General features: G+C 43.1%; 1 protein-coding gene across 1 annotated transcript in view; it reads left to right on the top strand.

Annotated features, from left to right (window-relative positions):
• Positions 1-746: 746 nt before the first annotated feature.
• The window catches only part of LOC308317076 (tenascin-like), a gene marked incomplete at its 5' end in the record, with an annotated part of 105910 nt that continues 83415 nt past the window's right edge, over positions 747-23241 (top strand). The window contains one exon of the mRNA XM_080765868.1: positions 747-818. Coding sequence (XP_080621994.1) covers positions 747-818 — 72 coding nt within the window. The remainder of the gene's footprint in view (positions 819-23241) is intronic.

The following is a 23241-nucleotide window of genomic DNA, read 5'->3' as shown; positions in this document are numbered from 1 at the left end:
GTTCATTCAGGACACATGCACTGTCACATGCACTGCTGCATACACACAGTTCATTCAGGACACATGCACTGTCACATGCGCTGCTGCATACACACAGTTCATTCAGGACACACGTATGCACTGCATCCTCCACAGTGACTGGACCCCCCCCCCCCCCAGGACCCCCCGTTGAAGACCCATGACCTGCCCTATAGCTGTCTGGATCCATACCGTACAGGCACTGACCTGGTTTAGCTCGGCTGATTGTGATTAGTCGTGTATCGCTTATTGATCAGAGCGCCCTGCCTGCCTCGCTGCACGCACGCACGCACGCACGCACGCACGCACGCACGCACGCAAGCAAGCGCCTCCCTCCCTCCCTCCCTCCCTCCCTCCCTCCCTCTCTGTCTGTCTGTCTGTCTCTGTTGAAGGCACGTCGTGCATGTACGTATGGTGTGTCTATAGCGTTTAGCTTATTAGTTTAATGTCTTAAATTAGTTCATGTAAATGTCACTGCCCCTTTTCTTTTTAGATTAGAATAATGCCCACCCACCTTCTGGAACTGACACTGGACTGACACTGGAACTGACACTGGACTGACACTGGAACTGACACTGGACTGACACTGGAACTGACACTGGAACTGACACTGGAACTGACTCTGGAACATGTACAACGAATTAATTGGAGCTGATGGATTAAGGGCGAGTCGACCAACTTTCTCTCTCTCTCTCTCTCTCTCTCCAGTGGAGATATGTTAATGCTACATGGATGGGATCTGGATGGAGAGTTCTTCTGACCTGGACCACAGCTTCCATGACGGTGTAAGGAGCCTAAAGGTAAGACATATTGTTGAATGTAAATTGTCTTGTTCTTTGTTGCGAATGCAGTGAGCACTTACTATGAGACCTAGCAGATCATGTCTGTCTGTGTGTGTGTATGTCTGTCCCGCTTTTGTGCCCATATATGGAGCTGAGTGATTTGACTCAGCCATAACCATACAAGGAGTCCCCAAAGCAGCTATACGTCCAAATATGGAGTGTGTTGCATCAATCACAAACAAATCACTCAGCTCCATATATGGGCACAAAAGCGGGACAGACAGTTGCGTTCGCTTCCCGCGTTTGCGCGTCTTACTTGTGTTATATGTCAAATGTGTGTATATGTGTTCTGCATATACTTGAATGCTGGGTCGCAAGATACATTTGAGTGTGAACTGACGATGAAGTCCTGTATCATAATCATATCATAATCATCACATCACATACCTAAACGATGCATGAGCATATTATAAGGCATACTATAGCAGGGCCCAGGGGCAGGCCACCCAGAAGTCCCAATCTAACTCCCCTACGTGGCCGGTTAAAGGAGAATTCCATACTAAAAGGCTTTCTTCCCTTTCTTTGTAGTCGTTACGTCCCCATCAAAAAGGTCCAGGTGTTATTTTGTGCAAAAGCTCCTTATTGGCTAGACGTTTTTGATTGATTGATTGAAATATGTATTAAGTTTGCAGAATTACAGTACATTTTAAGCACAAACTCAATACAGAGACTGTTAACTGTGAGTGGACGACCCAATTAAGCATTCCACCATGTTCAATTCATCAAAACATTTAGAGACGTACAAATAGACACTTCTATATAAAGAACAGAAGAGGAATTCATCATAAAGGAAGCAAAAAGGGAAAAGAAACATTATTATACAGTGAGGGGGAAAGGGGGGGGGGGATTCAGATTCTACGGGGGCCAGTTTCGAGTTGCAGCCGTCCGTATAGGTGCCCTTTGGAGAGAGGTTTTGAAGGAGTCAAGGGATTCACATGTCTTAATGACTGTTGGTAGGGCGTTCCACATTTTGGTGGCATAGGAGCGAAAATAATTTAGTCCCCCACGTAGTTCTGTTGTGTGTCTGTTGTGTGTCTGTGGTTCTGTTGTGTGTCTGTTGTGTGTCTGTGGTTCTGTTGTGGTTCTGTTGTGTGTCTGTGGTTCTGTTGTGGTTCTGTTGTGTGTCTGTGGTACTGTTGTGTGTCTGTAGTTATGTTGTGTGTCTGTTGTGTGTCTGTGGTTCTGTTGTGTGTCTGTGGTTCTGTAGTGTGTCTGTTGTGTGTCTGTGGTTCTGTTGTGTGTCTGTGGTTCTGTTGTGGTTCTGTTGTGTGTCTGTGGTTCTGTTGTGTGTCTGTTGTGTGTCTGTGGTTCTGTTGTGTGTCTGTGGTTCTGTTGTGGTTCTGTTGTGTGTCTGTGGTTCTGTTGTGGTTCTGTTGTGTGTCTGTAGTTATGTTGTGTGTCTGTGGTTCTGTTGTGGTTCTGTTGTGTGTCTGTGGTTCTGTAGTGTGTCTGTTGTGTGTCTGTGACCAGACATTGACCTGCAGGCGTTGAGTTCAACTTCTCCACTTCTCCTCACACGCATCAGTGAACATCTGAACAGCTGTTTGGAACAGCTCATCAAAGACCGCCTGTTGTAATATAGGCTTGTCTAACGTTTTCCTTTGAAATTACACCAAATGCAAATTCCTCGTGATTGTTCCTATAAACCTTGCATTATCTTTTTGTTTGTGTGTATATATTTGAACAGCGTTCTGCAGAACGACTGGAGTTACATAATGAGCTCTGCTTGAGTTGTGGGACTCATTTTCCAAGACAGAAACGGTCCTAAAGTCGTCTCTTCGGTGCTACTGAACATTTCTGACGAGCCGAAATCATTTCGGCTCTACAGAGTATGAATCGGCCCTTATGGGTTGACTATAACAAATTAGGAAGTATAGGTATGTTCCTTGGGTATAAGGAGAGTTGGGCTGTTGAATTATGGTACAAACCAAAACTAAGAACATATCGTCTTATTAAAAATAACTATGGCCCTGATCCTTATGTTACACAGAATATATCCAAAAGTCAGAGATCTTTTTGTGCACAGCTGCATTCTGGGACCTTACCGTTAGCTTTAGAAACGGGTAGATTCATTTGGTACTCCTGAGGAGGACAGAGTCTGTCTATAGTTTGTGATTTAAAAGAAATTGAAAATGAAATTCATCTTTTGTTTTACTGCCCATTATATGAAGAATTAATTAATTATTTTGTAAAGTGACAACCATCTGTGCTGACTTTTTCTGGTTGGAGGACTATGAAAAACTGGAATTTTGTTTTAGGAAAGGTACTTTTGCTTTGGCAGACTTTTTATGCAGGGCGTGGGAAATAAGGCAGAATGTTTTGTTTATGTAAAAAAAAAAAAAAAAAGCAATGATATGGTGTGTCCTGTAAGCCCATGTGGGCTGGGCGCCTTTGGTGCATGACACAAAAATAAAGAAATCTATCTATAGGCAGTACAGTATATACTCAGGTAAATTATGCACTGTAGTTATTGACGTACGTACTGTCCCCGCATGGACTGTTAGTGCACGCTTCCAGACAGTGGAAAGATCTCCCGGAAGGATCTGGAAAGCTTCCACACTCGTGAGATCATTTCCTTTCAAAGATATTATACGCAGAGCAGCAACACACTTAGTCAGGGATATTAATAACTTCTGGGAATGCATTTCTTACTGAGAACTCTCTCCACCAATGTGTGTGTAAAGGTGTCTACTAACATATCTATAGTCACCAATGTGTGTGTAAAGGTGTCTACTAACATATCTATAGTCACCAATGTGTGTGTAAAGGTGTCTACTAACATATCTATAGTCACCAATGTGTGTGTAAAGGTGTCTACTAACATATCTATAGTCACCAATGTGTGTGTAAAGGTGTCTACTAACATATCTATAGTCACCAATGTGTGTGTAAAGGTGTCTACTAACATATCTATAGTCACCAATGTGTGTGTAAAGGTGTCTACTAACATATCTATAGTCACCAATGTGTGTGTAAAGGTGTCTACTAACATATCTATAGTCACCAATGTGTGTGTAAAGGTGTCTACTAACATATCTATAGTCACCAATGTGTGTGTAAAGGTGTCTACTAACATATCTATAGTCACCAATGTGTTTGTAAAGGTGTCTACTAACATATCTATAGTCACCAATGTGTGTGTAAAGGTGTCTACTAACATATCTATAGTCACCAATGTGTGTGTAAAGGTGTCTACTAACATATCTATAGTCACCAATGTGTGTGTAAAGGTGTCTACTAACATATCTATAGTCACCAATGTGTGTGTAAAGGTGTCTACTAACATATCTATAGTCATCAATGTGTGTGTAAAGGTGTCTACTAACATATCTATAGTCACCAATGTGTGTGTAAAGGTGTCTACTAACATATCTATAGTCACCAATGTGTGTGTAAAGGTGTCTACTAACATATCTATAGTCAATGTGTTTGTAAAGGTTTCTACTAACATATCTATAGTCACCAATGTGTTTGTAAAGGTGTCTACTAACATATCTATAGTCACCAATGTGTGTGTAAAGGTGTCTACTAACATATCTATTGTCACCAATGTGTTTGTAAAGGTGTCTACTAACATATCTATAGTCACCAATGTGTGTGTAAAGGTGTCTACTAACATATCTATAGTCACCAATGTGTGTGTAAAGGTGTCTACTAACATATCTATAGTCACCAATGTGTGTGTAAAGGTGTCTACTAACATATCTATAGTCAATGTGTCTGTAAAGGTGTCTACTAACATATCTATAGTCATCAATGTGTGTGTAAAGGTGTCTACTAACATATCTATTGTCACCAATGTGTTTGTAAAGGTGTCTACTAACATATCTATAGTCACCAATGTGTGTGTAAAGGGGTCTACTAACATATCTATAGTCAATGTGTCTGTAAAGGTGTCTACTAACATATCTATAGTCATCAATGTGTCTGTAAAGGTGTCTACTAACATATCTATAGTCATCATTGTGTGTGTGAAGGTGTCTACTAACATATCTATAGTCACCAATGTGTGTGTAAAGGTGTCTACTAACATATCTATAGTCACCAATGTGTGTGTAAAGGTGTCTACTAACATATCTATAGTCACCAATGTGTGTGTAAAGGTGTCTACTAACATATCTATAGTCACCAATGTGTTTGTAAAGGTGTCTACTAACATATCTATAGTCACCAATGTGTTTGTAAAGGTGTCTACTAACATATCTATAGTCACCAATGTGTGTGTAAAGGTGTCTACTAACATATCTATAGTCACCAATGTGTGTGTAAAGGTGTCTACTAACATATCTATAGTCAATGTGTCTGTAAAGGTGTCTACTAACATATCTATAGTCATCAATGTGTGTGTAAAGGTGTCTACTAACATATCTATTGTCACCAATGTGTTTGTAAAGGTGTCTACTAACATATCTATAGTCACCAATGTGTGTGTAAAGGTGTCTACTAACATATCTATAGTCACCAATGTGTTTGTAAAGGTGTCTACTAACATATCTATAGTCAATGTGTTTGTAAAGGTGTCTACTAACATATCTATAGTCAATGTGTTTGTAAAGGTGTCTACTAACATATCTATAGTCAATGTGTTTGTAAAGGTGTCTACTAACATATCTATAGTCACCAATGTGTGTGTAAAGGTGTCTACTAACATATCTATAGTCACCAATGTGTGTGTAAAGGTGTCTACTAACATATCTATAGTCACCAATGTGTGTGTAAAGGTTTCTACTAACATATCTATAGTCACCAATGTGTGTGTAAAGGTGTCTACTAACATATCTATAGTCACCAATGTGTGTGTAAAGGTGTCTACTAACATATCTATAGTCACCAATGTGTTTGTAAAGGTGTCTACTAACATATCTATAGTCACCAATGTGTGTGTAAAGGTGTCTACTAACATATCTATAGTCACCAATGTGTGTGTAAAGGTGTCTACTAACATATCTATAGTCACCAATGTGTGTGTAAAGGTGTCTACTAACATATCTATAGTCACCAATGTGTTTGTAAAGGTGTCTACTAACATATCTATAGTCACCAATGTGTGTGTAAAGGTGTCTACTAACATATCTATAGTCACCAATGTGTGTGTAAAGGTGTCTACTAACATATCTATAGTCACCAATGTGTGTGTAAAGGTGTCTACTAACATATCTATAGTCACCAATGTGTGTGTAAAGGTGTCTACTAACATATCTATAGTCACCAATGTGTGTGTAAAGGTGTCTACTAACATATCTATAGTCACCAATGTGTTTGTAAAGGTGTCTACTAACATATCTATAGTCACCAATGTGTGTGTAAAGGTGTCTACTAACATATCTATAGTCACCAATGTGTTTGTAAAGGTGTCTACTAACATATCTATAGTCACCAATGTGTTTGTAAAGGTGTCTACTAACATATCTATAGTCACCAATGTGTGTAAAGGTGTCTACTAACATATCTATAGTCACCAATGTGTGTGTAAAGGTGTCTACTAACATATCTATAGTCACCAATGTGTGTGTAAAGGTGTCTACTAACATATCTATAGTCACCAATGTGTGTGTAAAGGGGTCTACTAACATATCTATAGTCACCAATGTGTGTGTAAAGGTGTCTACTAACATATCTATAGTCACCAATGTGTGTGTAAAGGTGTCTACTAACATATCTATAGTCACCAATGTGTGTGTAAAGGTGTCTACTAACATATCTATAGTCCCCAATGTGTGTGTAAAGGGGTCTACTAACATATCTATAGTCATCAATGTGTGTGTAAAGGTGTCTACTAACATATCTATAGTCACCAATGTGTGTGTAAAGGTGTCTACTAACATATCTATAGTCATCAATGTGTTTGTAAAGGTGTCTACTAACATATCTATAGTCACCAATGTGTGTGTAAAGGTGTCTACTAACATATCTATAGTCACCAATGTGTTTGTAAAGGTGTCTACTAACATATCTATAGTCACCAATGTGTGTAAAGGTGTCTACTAACATATCTATAGTCACCAATGTGTGTGTAAAGGTGTCTACTAACATATCTATAGTCACCAATGTGTGTGTAAAGGTGTCTACTAACATATCTATAGTCATCAATGTGTTTGTAAAGGTGTCTACTAACATATCTATAGTCACCAATGTGTGTGTAAAGGTGTCTACTAACATATCTATAGTCATCAATGTGTTTGTAAAGGTGTCTACTAACATATCTATAGTCATCAATGTGTGTGTAAAGGTGTCTACTAACATATCTATAGTCACCAATGTGTGTGTAAAGGTGTCTACTAACATATCTATAGTCATCAATGTGTTTGTAAAGGTGTCTACTAACATATCTATAGTCACCAATGTGTGTGTAAAGGTGTCTACTAACATATCTATAGTCATCAATGTGTTTGTAAAGGTGTCTACTAACATATCTATAGTCACCAATGTGTGTGTAAAGGTGTCTACTAACATATCTATAGTCACCAATGTGTGTGTAAAGGTGTCTACTAACATATCTATAGTCATCAATGTGTTTGTAAAGGTGTCTACTATAACATTGGTCAATATTCAGCCACCCTAGGGGAATTTTTGACAGCTGCTGAAAGTTGCGGTTCCATCAACAACCAGCAAAATGTTGTACATTTCATTATACGTTTCAAACTAGGGGGGTTTTTGTCATCCTGAACCCATTCCAAGCATTAGTTTTGCACAAAAAATCACACCTGTGTGAACTGAGTGTTGCAACTCCCCTCTCTCTCTCTCTCCCCTCCTCTCTCCCTCTCTCTCTCTCTCTCATTAGCAGGCATGAACAGTGCAGCACTGTCTGTCTCTCTCTCTCTGTTTCTGGCACAACAGCGCCCCTACTGGTACTCAGATAATACAGGTGAACACGGACATTGCTGTTCCTTGGAGTGGTTGCACCACTCAAAAGAAAAACACTCCTTGGGCTAAATGTGTGTGTGTGTGTGTGTGTGTGTGTGTGTGTGTGTGTGTGTGTGTGTGTGTGTGTGTGCGTGTGTAATGCACAATCTATGTAAGGCACTTTATATATGTGCCATTTTCCATTTACGTTATAGCTACACCATAGACTGTAAAGAATATGGACAAAGCGTTCCCCGGGTCTAACATGAACGTAAAATGAAGCCTGTCAGTCCTTCCTTGTGTACATCGCCATCTTTCTAGATCCGTTTGGGCCCAGCTGGCCCATTGGCTGGCCCAGACAACGAGGCGGGACTTCCCCCCCTTCTTCTCCGTTGGTTTTTATTTTGACTCGAGTGGGAGGGGGAATCCCGATCATAGACTGTAACGGTAGCCACGCCCCTCAGAACATACGCGACTTTATGGTCATTTTTTTTTAAATGAATGGGACCATAATTTTCCAAAAAGAATATTATGACATTAGAAATGAGACTTTAAACTATAGTGACTGGAAGCAGAGAGTATTCATGACCATGTTTATTAAGGTAATACAGTCTAGGTGAAGTTGGGCCCAAATACATGGACTTCTATGGAGATATGGGTTTTTTTTTGGTCCAATGGCAGACAGCGCCACAACAGGCCATTATATGAACTTTCAGGAAGTCCCGATTTCCTCAGTGGCTTCACAGAATATGTGTCTGACTGCCTCCCCTGGGCTACACGTAGCGGTCTATCTCTGCTATGAGCACGTGACCGGTGCTGAGACATGTTGTATTATTAGCCTCATTCCAGTTCAACACAAACGCATCACAAAGTGACATCACCTGCCATTAGGCGGCTAAATATTTGCTTCCATGTTTGTCCGTTTCCAGCTAAACAAGCGCATATGCAAATAGAATCAGTCATCTGTGTATAAATACAAATTTGGCAATGTGCCCTTTTTGAGAGAAGAAAAAAAGCTAGGGCGGGAACCCCCTTTTGGTGTTAGCATCATGTTATGCTTTAGCTATTGAAAAATAGCAGATCTACAAGCTCGTAGCGCGCCACCGAGTGGCGCGCTACGAGCTTGTAGGTCTGCTGTTTTTTGAAAAACAAACAAAAAAGAACGACTGACATTTAGAAACATAGCTTTTTCAGAAAACTGGATGGATGTAGAAGAACATTCATAGAATCTGATCTCAGGTCAGAATGGGTTATTAAGGCAACCGGCAGGTTCCACGTGCTATATAGGTGCCCTTTTTTTTCCACTTGAGCCCAGCCTGCCCCTCTAAATGTGCACGCCACTGGTACTCTGTGTATAAAGATATGATATGCAAATAGAATCAGTCATCTGTATAAAATGACGTTATATATATATATAACCACATTGATAGTATTATATGTTTACTGTATGTATGTACAGTACATACATGTATACTGGCAAAAACATGATCATTGATTGATTGAATTGTTCGTTACTTCATTGGACAGAAATGTCGAAAACAAATCACACCTGTGTGAAGTGAGGGGCTCTCTTATCATCGCACATCCTCTCATGTGTGTTACGCAACGTTGGGACAACAACACTCAGAAGCTGTTTTAATAATAAAAACACTTTTTTATTGGGACCTTTGGGTAGACATTTCTCTGATGCAGAGCTGAAAGGCCCCGTGCGTGCGTGCGTGCGTGCGTGCGTGCCTTTGCATGAATGGAAAACATAATTGATAAGTAAACACAGACAGAGTGATGCAACACACACAGGGCTCAGGAATCCCCCGAATCACCAGTACAGCATACTAGTAAGACGCGCAAACGCGGGAAGCGAACGCAGCTGAGACCCTGCAGATCATGTCTGTCTGTCTGTCTGTCTGTCTGTCTGTCTGTCTGTCTGTCTGTCTGTGTGTCTGTCCCGCTGTTACTGTATATGTGGACCTGGCCCCTTTTGTGCCCATATATGGAGCTGAGTGGACCTGGCCCCTTTTGTGCCCATATATGGAGCTGAGTGATTGCTGATGCAACACACTCCATATTTGGATAGCGGGACAGACACACACACAGACACACACACACACAGACAGACATGATCTGCTAGGTCTCATAGTAAGTGCTCACTGCGTTTGCAATCAAACACTCCCTGGATGAATCACCAGTACAGCATATCAAACACTCCCTGGATGAATCACCAGTACAGCATATCAAACACTCCCTGGATGAATCACCAGTACAGCATATCAAACACTCCCTGGATGAATCACCAGTACAGCATATCAAACACTCCCTGGATGCCAACGATTAAACTCTGCCCCAAATTTGGAGGCCGACTTTTGTAACACAGAATCTGGATATTATTCCTCTAGATTCTGTCCAAAGATCCCGCAAGTCGTTACACTGTATCCCTACAGTCACGTGTTCAAGACGGATCAAGTCGTTACACTGTATCTCTACAGTCACGTGTTCAAGACGGATCAAGTCGTTACACTGTATCTCTACAGTCACGTGTTCAAGACGGATCAAGTCGTTACACTGTATCTCTACAGTCACGTGTTCAAGACGGATCAAGTCGTTACACTGTATCTCTACAGTCACGTGTTCCAGACGGATCAAGTCGTTACACTGTATCTCTACAGTCACGTGTTCAAGACGGATCAAGTCGTTACACTGTATCTCTACAGTCACGTGTTCAAGACGGATCAAGTCGTTACACTGTATCTCTACAGTCACGTGTTCAAGACGGATCAAGTCGTTACACTGTATCTCTACAGTCATGTGTTCAAGACGGATCAAGTCGTTACACTGTATCTCTACAGTCACGTGTTCAAGACGGATCAAGTCGTTACACTGTATCTCTACAGTCACGTGTTCAAGACGGATCAAGTCGTTACACTGTATCTCTACAGTCACGTGTTCAAGACGGATCAAGTCGTTACACTGTATCTCTACAGTCATGTGTTCAAGACGGATCAAGTCGTTACACTGTATCTCTACAGTCACGTGTTCCAGACGGATCAAGTCGTTACACTGTATCCCTACAGTCACGTGTTCAAGACGGATCAAGTCGTTACACTGTATCTCTACAGTCACGTGTTCAAGACGGATCCGTCCCATATTTCAGATTCCGTCCTGATCGGCTAACGTTGCGGCTTTCAAAGTTTGCAGGATTGGCCCGTTTTGAACAAAAAGCCTAACAAATCACGAACGCAAGCGTGCAATTTATGTGAAATCTTTCACAGACTTTCCTACTTAGGCCGAGGGAATATATATCCCACCCTTTTCACATTGGCCTGATATAGCGCCACCAACAGGTGGATCTTTGCAAAACACACGTTTTTGGAACAAAATGCCTCAAATCATCCATTCGCCAAGGCGTGAGAAGAAATGCCACCCTTTTCACATTGGCCTCCATCAGGGTTCCCCAATTATTTTTCCTCAAGGGCTGGAATTTGCGCGATGGCAGTCTCTCAGTCAAATCTGGTCACAAATGCTATCTAAGTCTACATAAAGTGCTATCTAAGGGGGGCGGGGTAAGTGCTACGGGGCCATGGTGGAGTCTGAAAAGGTGTGTTTTCAGACTACGGCGGAAGATTGGGAGTGAGGCTGCAGTTCAGGAACATTCTTTATATAGCGTATAACTGTTTATCTGTTAAATAAAATAATGACCTCATGTGTTTGTTACTCAGTCAGCATGTTTGTTGCAACACAAGACCAACCACTGTGGACCGCTAGGCTCCATGTGTGTCTATGTGGACCGCTAGGCTACATGTGTGTCTATGTCTATTGCAGTGTTGTTTTCGTCGACTAAAACTATGACGAAAAATGTTTGTCGACTATATATTTTTTTCCACTGACGAAAACTAAATGGAAACTAAATGAAAACTATAGGCTACGTACATGTATATGATGACTAAAACTGTGACTAAATATACTGTCGATTTTGTCAACAAATAAAAACTACATAGACTAAAATGTTAGGAAGGGACTATAGTGGACAAGAGATCCAGTATAAGTCATTTTACACTTGGTTGCGTGCTGAAAATAGCCGATCTACAAGCCCACAACGCGTCGCAGCGCGACACTATTTCTCAGAACTCACATTGAAAAAAGTAAAAAAAATAAAATAAAAAAAAAAGCCAGTGAGAAAGACCCGATTTCTGCTCCCACACATTTTCCATAATGACCAGGCCAGCCAGGCACACCACAGGCTTTCTGCAGCTGTGCGTGTGTGTGTGTGTGTGTGTGTGCCAGAGTGTGTGAAGACCGGCCAGATCCTGCAGTGCAGTGGCGTGTGCGTGTGCGTGTTTGTGTGTGCGTGTGCGTGTGCATGTGCATGTGCGTGTGCGTGTGTGTGTGTGTGTGGTGTGTGCGCGCGCGCGCACGTGCGGAGTAGTGGCAAGTACGTAAGCAGAGGAACATGGAGGTATTTTCACTTAGCTTGCAGAGTTAGTTCAGTCAGATATACTCGAGGGGTTAATACAGTACATGCATTACTATTGTGGGTGTATACAGTGTTATGTAAGACCCCGAGTGGAATAGTAATTTTACACTGTGCAAAGAAAAACATGGAATACGGATGTGTTGTATTTACAGGAAACTCCCGTTAAACTTTCCAACAAACTCTGGTAAACTCCCGAGTTGTACCATCACACCTGTATCATTACCGTATATTACTGTATATTACTGTATATATATATGCCCGCTAAACTTCAGGCAAATCTAGTGCCCATAGTTGCACCATTAACTCCTCTTTTCACTCAGTGATAAGAGAGTGGCGACACTAGCGTTGACTCCCCCATTGTAAGTTTTGTAACAATGGAATGCGGAAGTGCTCATTCTATCTCAATGGGATAGTTCCAATGTGTGGAACTATAGCCCATAGGCACCCCGCTTTGTCTCAATGGGATAGTTCCAATGTTTGGAACTATAGCCCATAGGCACCCCACTTTGTCTCAATGGGATAGTTCCAATGTGTGGAACTATAGCCCATAGGCACCCCGCTTTGTCTCAATGGGATAGTTCCAATGTGTGGAACTATAGCCCATAGGCACCCCGCTTTGTCTCAATGGGGTAGTTCCAATGTGTGGAACTATAGCCCATAGGCACCCCACTTTGTCTCAATGGGATAGTTCCAATGTGTGGAACTATAGCCCATAGCACCCCGCTTTGTCTCAATGGGATAGTTCCAATGTTTGGAACTATAGCCCATAGGCACCCCGCTTTGTCTCAATGGGATAGTTCCAATGTGTGGAACTATAGCCCATAGCACCCCGCTTTGTCTCAATGGGATAGTTCCAATGTGTGGAACTATAGCCCATAGCACCCCGCTTTGTCTCAATGGGATAGTTCCAATGTGTGGAACTATAGCCCATAGGCACCCCCCGCTTTGTCTCAATGGGATAGTTCCAATGTGTGGAACTATAGCCCATAGCACCCCGCTTTGTCTCAATGTGATAGTTCCAATGTGTGGAACTATAGCCCATAGGCACCCCGCTTTGTCTCAATGGGATAGTTCCAATGTGTGGAACTATAGCCCATAGCACCCTGCTTTGTCTCAATGTGATAGTTCCAATGTGTGGAACTACAGCCCATAGGCACCCCGCTTTGTCTCAATGTGATAGTTCCAATGTGTGGAACTATAGCCCATAGGCACCCCGCTTTGTCTCAATGGGATAGTTCCAATGTTTGGAACTATAGCCCATAGGCACCCCGCTTTGTCTCAATGGGATAGTTCCAATGTGTGGAACTCTAGCCCATAGGCACCCCGCTTTGTCTCAATGGGATAGTTCCAATGTGTGGAACTCTAGCCCATAGGCACCCCGCTTTGTCTCAATGGGATAGTTCCAATGTGTGGAACTATAGCCCATATAGGGACCCGCTTTGTCTCAATGGGATAGTTCCAATGTTTGGAACTATAGCCCATAGGCACCCCTCTTTGTCTCAATGGGATAGTTCCAATGTTTGGAACTATAGCCCATAGGCACCCCTCTTTGTCTCAATGGGATAGTTCCAATGTGTGGAACTATAGCCCAGACTAGGCACCCCGCTTTGTCTCAATGGGATAGTTCCAATGTGTGGAACTATAGCCCATAGGCACCCCGCTTTGTCTCAATGGGATAGTTCCAATGTTTGGAACTATAGCCCATAGGCAACCCGCTTTGTCTCAATGGGATAGTTCCAATGTTTGGAACTATAGCCCATAGGCACCCCTCTTTGTCTCAATGGGATAGTTCCAATGTTTGGAACTATAGCCCATAGGCACCCCCCGCTTTGTCTCAATGGGATAGTTCCAATGTTTGGAACAATAGCCCATAGGCAACCCGCTTTGTCTCAATGGGATAGTTCCAATGTGTGGAACTATAGCCCACAGCACCCCACTTTGTCTCAATGGGATAGTTCCGATGTGTGGAACTATAGCCCATAGGCACCCGCTTTGTTTTGGCGAGATCAAACACAGCAAACCAAACACATGAACGCGCTGGCCGTTGACTATATCATTGCACGCGTTCAGCGTTCACGTGTCTCCATGAAGGTGTGCAGTGATAGTCAACGGACCAGCGCGTTCATGTGTTTGGCCCCAGCGCTGCAACACGAAATTCGGCCATTTCGCGTCAGGGTTTCCTCCGGGTGCCGTCTCTAATAACATAAACTCTTTAAGTGCAGGACATGGGCGATGATGACGCTGCCGCCCAAAGGGCTCAGCAGCCCAGCTGTGTCAGTCTTCAAGTCCATATTAGTTCATGTTTATATCATACACACGCGCGCCGTGACAAACTAAAACACTCTGCACTGTGTCTGTCTGCACAATACAAGCTCTACTGTATACAGTAACACTCGAACCGTGTCATATCAAACATTATGATGATAGGACGACACTTTCCTCGCACTCACTCAGCCACAGATACAACTATTAGTGCCAGAACTCACCAGTGGGTGTTCAAATGATTATACCAGCTATGTCTCCAGCATATCAAATGATTATACCAGCTATGTCTCCAGCATATCAAATGATTATACCAGCTATGTCTCCAGCATATCAAATGATTATACCAGCTATGTCTCCAGCATATCAAATGATTATACCAGCTATGTCTCCAGCATATCAAATGATTATACCAGCTATGTCTCCAGCATATCAAATGATTATACCAGCTATGTCTCCAGCATATCAAATGATTATACCAGCTAGGCTGAGAGAGAGAGAGAGAGAGAGAGGAATTAGCAAGTTTTGCACGAAAAACACCCATTGGGCTAAAAACGGCCAAAGCCGTCATCACAAATGTGATGAGGTCAGCACATTTGGGCACATTTTAGCAAGTGCAGGCCTCTCATTCTGTGGACCTTAGTGACCAGAGCAGACCTCTCATTCTGTGGACCTTAGTGACCAGAGCAGACCTCTCATTCTGTGGACCTTAATGACCAGAGCAGACCTCTCATTCTGTGGACCTTAATGACCAGAGCAGACCTCTCATTCTGTGGACCTTAGTGACCAGAGCAGACCTCTCATTCTGTGGACCTTAATGACCAGAGCAGACCTCTCATTCTGTGGACCTTAATGACCAGAGCAGACCTCTCATTCTGTGGACCTTAGTGACCAGAGCAGACCTCTCATTCTGTGGACCTTAGTGACCAGAGCAGACCTCTCATTCTGTGGACCTTAATGACCAGAGCAGACCTCTCATTCTGTGGACCTTAATGACCAGAGCAGACCTCTCATTCTGTGGACCTTAGTGAACAGAGCAGACCTCTCATTCTGTGGACCTTAGTGACCAGAGCAGACCTCTCATTCTGTGGACCTTAGTGACCAGAGCAGACCTCTCATTCTGTGGACCTTAATGACCAGAGCAGACCTCTCATTCTGTGGACCTTAATGACCAGAGCAGACCTCTCATTCTGTGGACCTTAGTGACCAGAGCAGACCTCTCATTCTTTGGACCTTAGTGACCAGAGCAGACCTCTCATTCTGTGGACCTTAGTGACCAGAGCAGACCTCTCATTCTGTGGACCTTAATGACCAGAGCAGACCTCTCATTCTGTGGACCTTAATGACCAGAGCAGACCTCTCATTCTGTGGACCTTAGTGACCAGAGCAGACCTCTCATTCTGTGGACCTTAATGACCAGAGCAGACCTCTCATTCTGTGGACCTTAATGACCAGAGCAGACCTCTCATTCTGTGGACCTTAGTGACCAGAGCAGACCTCTCATTCTGTGGACCTTAGTGACCAGAGCAGACCTCTCATTCTGTGGACCTTAATGACCAGAGCAGACCTCTCATTCTGTGGACCTTAATGACCAGAGCAGACCTCTCATTCTGTGGACCTTAGTGACCAGAGCAGACCTCTCATTCTGTGGACCTTAGTGACCAGAGCAGACCTCTCATTCTGTGGACCTTAGTGACCAGAGCAGACCTCTCATTCTGTGGACCTTAATGACCAGAGCAGACCTCTCATTCTGTGGACCTTAATGACCAGAGCAGACCTCTCATTCCGTGGACCTTAATGACCAGAGCAGACCTCTCATTCTGTGGACCGTAATGACCAGAGCAGACCTCTCATTCCGTGGACCTTAATGACCAGAGCAGACCTCTCATTCTGTGGACCTTAGTGACCAGAGCAGACCTCTCATTCTGTGGACCTTAATGACCAGAGCAGACCTCTCATTCTGTGGACCGTAATGACCAGAGCAGACCTCTCATTCTGTGGACCTTAATGACCAGAGCAGACCTCTCATTCTGTGGACCTTAATGACCAGAGCAGACCTCTCATTCTGTGGACCTTAGTGACCAGAGCAGACCTCTCATTCTGTGGACCTTAATGACCGGAGCAGACCTCTCATTCTGTGGACCTTAGTGACCAGAGCAGACCTCTCATTCTGTGGACCTTAGTGACCAGAGCAGACCTCTCATTCTGTGGACCTTAGTGACCAGAACAGACCTCTCATTCTGTGGACCTTAATGACCGGAGCAGACCTCTCATTCTGTGGACCTTAATGACCGGAGCAGACCTCTCATTCTGTGGACCTTAGTGACCAGAACAGACCTCTCATTCTGTGGACCTTAATGACCGGAGCAGACCTCTCATTCTGTGGACCTTAGTGACCAGAACAGACCTCTCATTCTGTGGACCTTAGTGACCAGAGCAGACCTCTCATTCTGTGGACCTTAATGACCGGAGCAGACCTCTCATTCTGTGGACCTTAGTGACCAGAGCAGACCTCTCATTCTGTGGACCTTAATGACCGGAGCAGACCTCTCATTCTGTGGACCTTAGTGACCAGAACAGACCTCTCATTCTGTGGACCTTAGTGACCAGAGCAGACCTCTCATTCTGTGGACCTCTAGGTCCTCAATAATAATCATAAAAATGGCACAATTATTTTCTACTCGGTCTGTGTCTCATAGGAGGGCTGTGGGCAGTTCAGATACCCGTCCACCAGTGACATCATCGTTGGGGAATACAAGCTAATAGAAACGGCAGGCTTTCTAGCCCTGAAAAGTTGCAATGCGAAAATGGAAGCCATCGTTCTCACGGTAATACAAATCTAAACATTGTTGTAAAAGAAAATCTTGTTTAAAAGATAATCTGCCTAATGATGCCCTCCTATCATGAGACACGGACTGAGTAGAAAAATGTTATCATGATTATTAGTGAGGACCTATTATATGACGATAGGTTGAGAAGTGGTGAAGTGGTCCTTTAACAAAGAGAGACCATGTATGGTGCGTGTCTGTCTTCCCATGCAGTGTTTCCGCTCCATTGCACTTTATAATCCTCAACATTTCTCCTTTAATTACATTGATGTGGCGTGTGGCCTAATGATGTCATTGTGTCATGATGTCGTAGGAAAACAATATATTATAATAATGCAAACCTAAGAGCTTTGCGCAAAGCTTTAAAGCACTCACACATTAAAACTCTTTCAGCGCCACCTGGTGGTCACCAGTTTAGGCTTTGGTTGCCATTTCGCCCCATCATACAAAAATAAAGAATTTGTAATTATATTATGCGTGTAATGTGCATGTCATCACCTGTACACCAGATTAGAGGAATTTTCAAAATATAGATTATAAAAAAAAAATATTATTCTTTTTTTTTTTCTTCAAAAGAACACGTCTGGTCGACCGTGGCATCCGGTCCATAATTGGCAATAGACTTTTTCATGTCAAGGACCCCCAAATTGACACTTAATTAGCCCCGTGGACCCCCATTTGTAAAACTATGCCAGGGACCCCCATAAGAGAAGATTTTACAGCTCTAGCAGTGATTCTCAACCCGTTTAATGTCAAGGACCCCCAGTTTGACATGCATTATTCTACGGACCCCCCATTTAATGGCATTTATATCTCTGGGACCCCCAATTTATATTAAATAAAATCAAATAATGTTATTTTAACTAACGGGTGCATTTGGTTCCATTTGTACACTCTCAGAGTTACAGACCCATAAGGGTCCATTTGGTTCCAAACTATATCAATTAGCTGGGGACCCCCTGGAACTCCCTCAAGGACCCCTGGGGGTCCCCGGACCCCACTTTGGGAACCACTGATATAGAGTTTTAAAACAAAGGAAACCCAAAACCAAAAGGACATTTGAATACAAAAAAAAGGAAGCTTATATATACCTACGAAAAAGATTGTTTTTTATTTTGATTGATTGAATTCTACTGTGTATTAGAATCCACATGTACATATTTGTAAACAAACATTTGTATTGTTTGTATTGTTTTGTATTGTCCAACTCGGATCGTGACAAATCATGACAATGAAACACAATGTTTTGGGGGCCGATCAAATCATTGGATAGAAGAAAAGAAAGTCAGGAGAAAACACTATTTATTTTGTCTTTCGTCTTATAAATTATTTGATCGGCCCCAAAACATTGTGTTTCATTGTCATGATTTGTCACGATCCGAGTTGGCTTTGTCCGCGGCGTATAACCGTCTTTAAATAAATTAAATAAGAAGTGCCGATGGGAGAATGCATTGGGGGTTTCATTTCCTGGGCCACTCGTTTTTTCTGAAAGGGGGCGGGACTGCGGCGCTCTGTACCGCTGATCCACCCGCCACCGTGTATAGGTTGTAAGACAGAGATCCGTCAGTAGCTGTGAGGACTGTGGTGTAAAAAAGGACCTGAACCACATGTGAGTTAAAAGCCCCCGTTAAAAACACCAGCTCCTCCTTTTGACCTCTGACCTTTGACCTCACCCCCCCCCCCCCCCCCCCCCCCCCGCCTACGCATTTTCGTGTCCTTCGCAGACGATGAGGCTGGCGGAACCTCTTTGATCCGTGGGAGCAAGAATGTGTTTAAAATACGCGTGTACGCGTGTAAGCGCGCACGTATACGCACGCGCGCACACACGGACGCGCACACGCACGCACGCACGCGTGTTTAACTTGAAACATTGTCAGCCGATCAAACCGTCTTGATTTATCATTCCTCAACAAATATGAATATAAGTTTATGAGCCATGTTAATGGATCCTCTCCAGTCAGGAAAAGTAACTACATTTTACTGTACAAGTACTGTAACTTTGAGGTATTTGTATACTTAATTGCGAACCAGTGAGCACTTACTATGAGACCTAGCAGATCATGTCTGTCTGTGTGTGTCTGTCTGTCTGTCTGTGTGTGTGTGTGTGCGTGTGCGTGTGTGTGTGTGTGTGTCTGTCTGTCTGTCTGTCTGTCTGTCTGTCTGTCTGTCTGTCCCGCTATCCAAATATGGAGTGTGTTGCATCAGCAATCACTCAGCTCCATATATGGGCACAAAAGGGGCCAGGTCCACTCAGCTCCATATATGGGCACAAAAGGGGCCAGGTCCACTCAGCTCCATATATGGGCACAAAAGGGGCCAGGTCCACTCGGCTCCATATATGGGCACAAAAGGGGCCAGGTCCACTCAGCTCCATATATGGGCACAAAAGGGGCCAGGTCCACTCTGCTCCATATATGGGCACAAAAGGGGCCAGGTCCACTCGGCTCCATATATGGGCACAAAAGGGCCAGGTCCACTCGGCTCCATATATGGGCACAAAAGGGGCACCATATAAGGAGTCCCCAAAGCAGCTATACGTCCAAAACCCAAATATGTACGAGCTGCGTTCGCTTCCCGCGTTCGCGCGTCTTACTCGTTTAGTCTCGTGTTTTCCAAATTCCCAGAATACTTTTATTCCTACTATTTTAGTTTTAGTCGCATGGAGTCTCCTTGAATAGTTTTAATTTAGTTTTATAGTCACCTTTTAGTCACCTGGAATGTTTTGGTGTTTGTTCGTCGACTCTAGTTTGAGGGCTCTAATTTTCGTTTTTTAGTCGACTGAATCTACAGTTGATTTAGTCGACTAAAATGTATTTCGGCGGGGCCTTGATGCCGTCGTAATGACTGTTTTTTACACTAGCTGAAAATAGCCGATCTACAAGCCCGTTGTGGGCTTGTAGATCGGCTATTTTCAGCAGCCAGCCCCAAGTGTACAATGTCTTATCAAGACCCACTTCTACAACATTGCTTTTAATTGATCTTTTATTTGTTGTTATTCATGTCCTCACTGTATTGCGTTACTGCTGGTTTTTTTAATGTCGTTGCCTTGCTTTTCTTTTTTATTCTCCATTTTTCTGTAAAGCACTTTGAGCTGCATTTCATGTCATGAAAGGTGCTATACAAATAAAGTTTTATTATTATTATTATTATTATTATTATTATTATTATTATTATTATTATCTACTATAGTCCGTTCCTAACATTTTATTCTAGTTTTTATTTGTTGACGAAATAGTCAGTGTATTTAGTCTTAGTTTTAGTCACCATAGCTTAGGTTTTATGTATTTTTTATCAGTGGAAAAAGGTAGTACCTCGTGGTTGTCTTGTCTTTTTCCATCTGAAGCGTTTTCTAAATATGAATTTAGGCATAATTATACCATCTCTGCCTGTTACTTTTCGCTCAAACTCCCTTTATTTATTTCTTTCTTTCTTTTTTTTAACTTTAACTTTTTTGTAAAAAAAACACTGTGTGGAGAACATTTTTGGGTTAGCTTTGGGTCAACTAATAATAATAATAATTTCACTATCATAATTATTATTTGTAATTATTACAACTACAATGAGTTGGCTGCCATTGTCGGTTTAAAACGTACTTACGTCTGTAAAACCAATGCCCTTTTACCCGTCTGTAAAACAACTGCCCCTTTTACCCTGTCTGTAAAACAACTGCCCTCTCCAGAACAGAACACGAATGCAGCGTTTGCTACATGGTGAAAGAACTGCAGCATGCCCCTCCTTTCCTTCCCCATGGCATACCCCCATGTGGCCTTTTCTGAAACCAGTCCCTTGTCTTGAAGTGCTGCCTCTCGGGAGCTCGGTTCCCTCCTGCATTATGTGCAAATTCAAAACAGGTGTGTGTGTGTGTGTGTGTGTGTGTGTGTGTGTGTGTGTGTGTGTGTGTGTGTGTGTGTGTGTGTGTGTGTGTGTGTGTGTGTGTGTGTGTGTGTGTGTGTGTGTGTGTGTGTGTGTGTGTGTGTGTGTGTGTGTGTGTGTGTGTATACGCACGCATGGGCATGTTGAGTGATATCTAACGAGCACTCCCAAACAGGCAACACTTGGAAAAATAATCACCTACAAGCCAAGGACAGAGAGTAGCTCATAACAAACATGTCTACGGTGGATTTCCATGAAACAAACACTTTGAGGATATAGAAAGATGATAATTCAAGCCTTTCGTAACAGCTGCAATGTTGGTGAGTCTGACTAGACGTTGTGCAATACAATCAGATTAGGACTTTTCTGTCTGTGTGGGAAGTTGCAGCCACTTGTTAGCACCTTGCCATTAACTTATATTAAGATGGCCGTGGTCTGCATTTTGGTCCATTGTGTACAGACTTAAGTAATGCACGGGTCCAGTTGGTTGGTTTCATTATACACTTTAAACCTCGAATAAGTTTTGGTTATACCAACTCCATCATTTAGCTGCTGGGGGACCCCCTGAAGGTCCACTGGTGGTCCCCGGACCACCGGTTGTTGTTGAAAACCACTGCGCTAGATCGGAGTTTATAGCCCCTTATTGCGATGCTTTTGTTTCTTTCAATGGCGGTCCTCGTTTGGTCGTCATGCAGTGATTGACATCAGCTGGGGGATAATTAACTGGTTCTGACTGTCTGGAACTACAGGAAACATGGGGGCTGTAGTCCATTGTATAGTCCAGGAAGGAAGAAGTGACGTTCTTTAGGATGATGTGTCAGTGTCACATGACACACTCCAGCATAAACATGATTAAAATAGGGTTTGGGTGCAACATTGGCAAAGTTGCCTTTTACATTCTGGGCGGTGACCCCTGTTGGTGTTGTATATTAAGCATTATGTTATGCTTTATCTATATTGAAAAATAGCAGATCTACAAGCTCATAGCGCGGCACTCGGTGTGATGGTCCGTGGGTCGGCGGTTCGAATCCCGGCTCCTCCTGTCTACATGTCGAAGTGTCCTTGGGCAAAGACACTGAACCCCTAATTGCTCCCGATGTGCTGGTCGGTGCCTTGCATGGCTTCCGCCGCAATCGGTGTATGAATGTGTGTGTGAATGGGTGAATGTAATGCACAATCCATGTGAAGCGCCTTGGATAAAGGGCGCTATATAAATGCACCATTTACCATTTTAAGCAAGCAATATGCAACACTCAAAAGTGCATACAGTACTAGAGCAATGTCGTTGTGGACACGGTTAATTCCACAGAATTGATGATATGGCCGTAACTAAAGCCCAGCAGCATTCCTCCTCCTGGTGTGAAACGGGAAGTTTACAATATGAGTCATTGTGAAAAAGTGACGCCTTGCAATGCAATGATTATAGTGTGACTGGATTAGCTGGAGCTGACCTCATGTTCACTGTAGGCCCTACTACAGTGTATGGGTGACCGGATGCCCCGCTTTGCCAAGACTTTTCAGGCGTCCCACAAATTGAGACCCTGTCTGTCCCACATTGTGACTGACAGGCAATCAGTGTTCACATTGAGACCCTGTCTGTCCCACATTGTGACTGACAGGCATCAGTGTTCACATTGAGACCCTGTCTGTCCCACATTGTGACTGACAGGCATCAGTGTTCAAACTGAGACCCTGTCCCACATTGTGACTGACAGGCATCAGTGTTCAAACTGAGACCCTGTCCCACATTGTGACTGACAGGCATCAGTGTTCAAACTGAGACCCTGTCTGTCCCACATTGTGACTGACAGGCAATCAGTGTTCACATTGAGACCCTGTCTGTCCCACATTGTGACTGACAGACATCAGTGTTCACATTGAGACCCTGTCTGTCCCACATTGTGACTGACAGGCATCAGTGTTCACATTGAGACCCTGTCTGTCCCACATTGTGACTGACAGGCATCAGTGTTCACATTGAGACCCTGTCTGTCCCACATTGTGACTGACAGACATCAGTGTTCACATTGAGACCCTGTCTGTCCCACATTATGACTGACAGGCATCAGTGTTCTCACATTGAGACCCTGTCTGTCCCACATTGTGA

This window comes from Protomyctophum bolini (genome assembly GCF_963924005.1).
Source record: "Protomyctophum bolini genome assembly, chromosome: 6".
Lineage (NCBI taxonomy): Eukaryota > Metazoa > Chordata > Actinopteri > Myctophiformes > Myctophidae > Protomyctophum > Protomyctophum bolini.
This window is presented reverse-complemented; position numbering and strand designations above follow the sequence as displayed.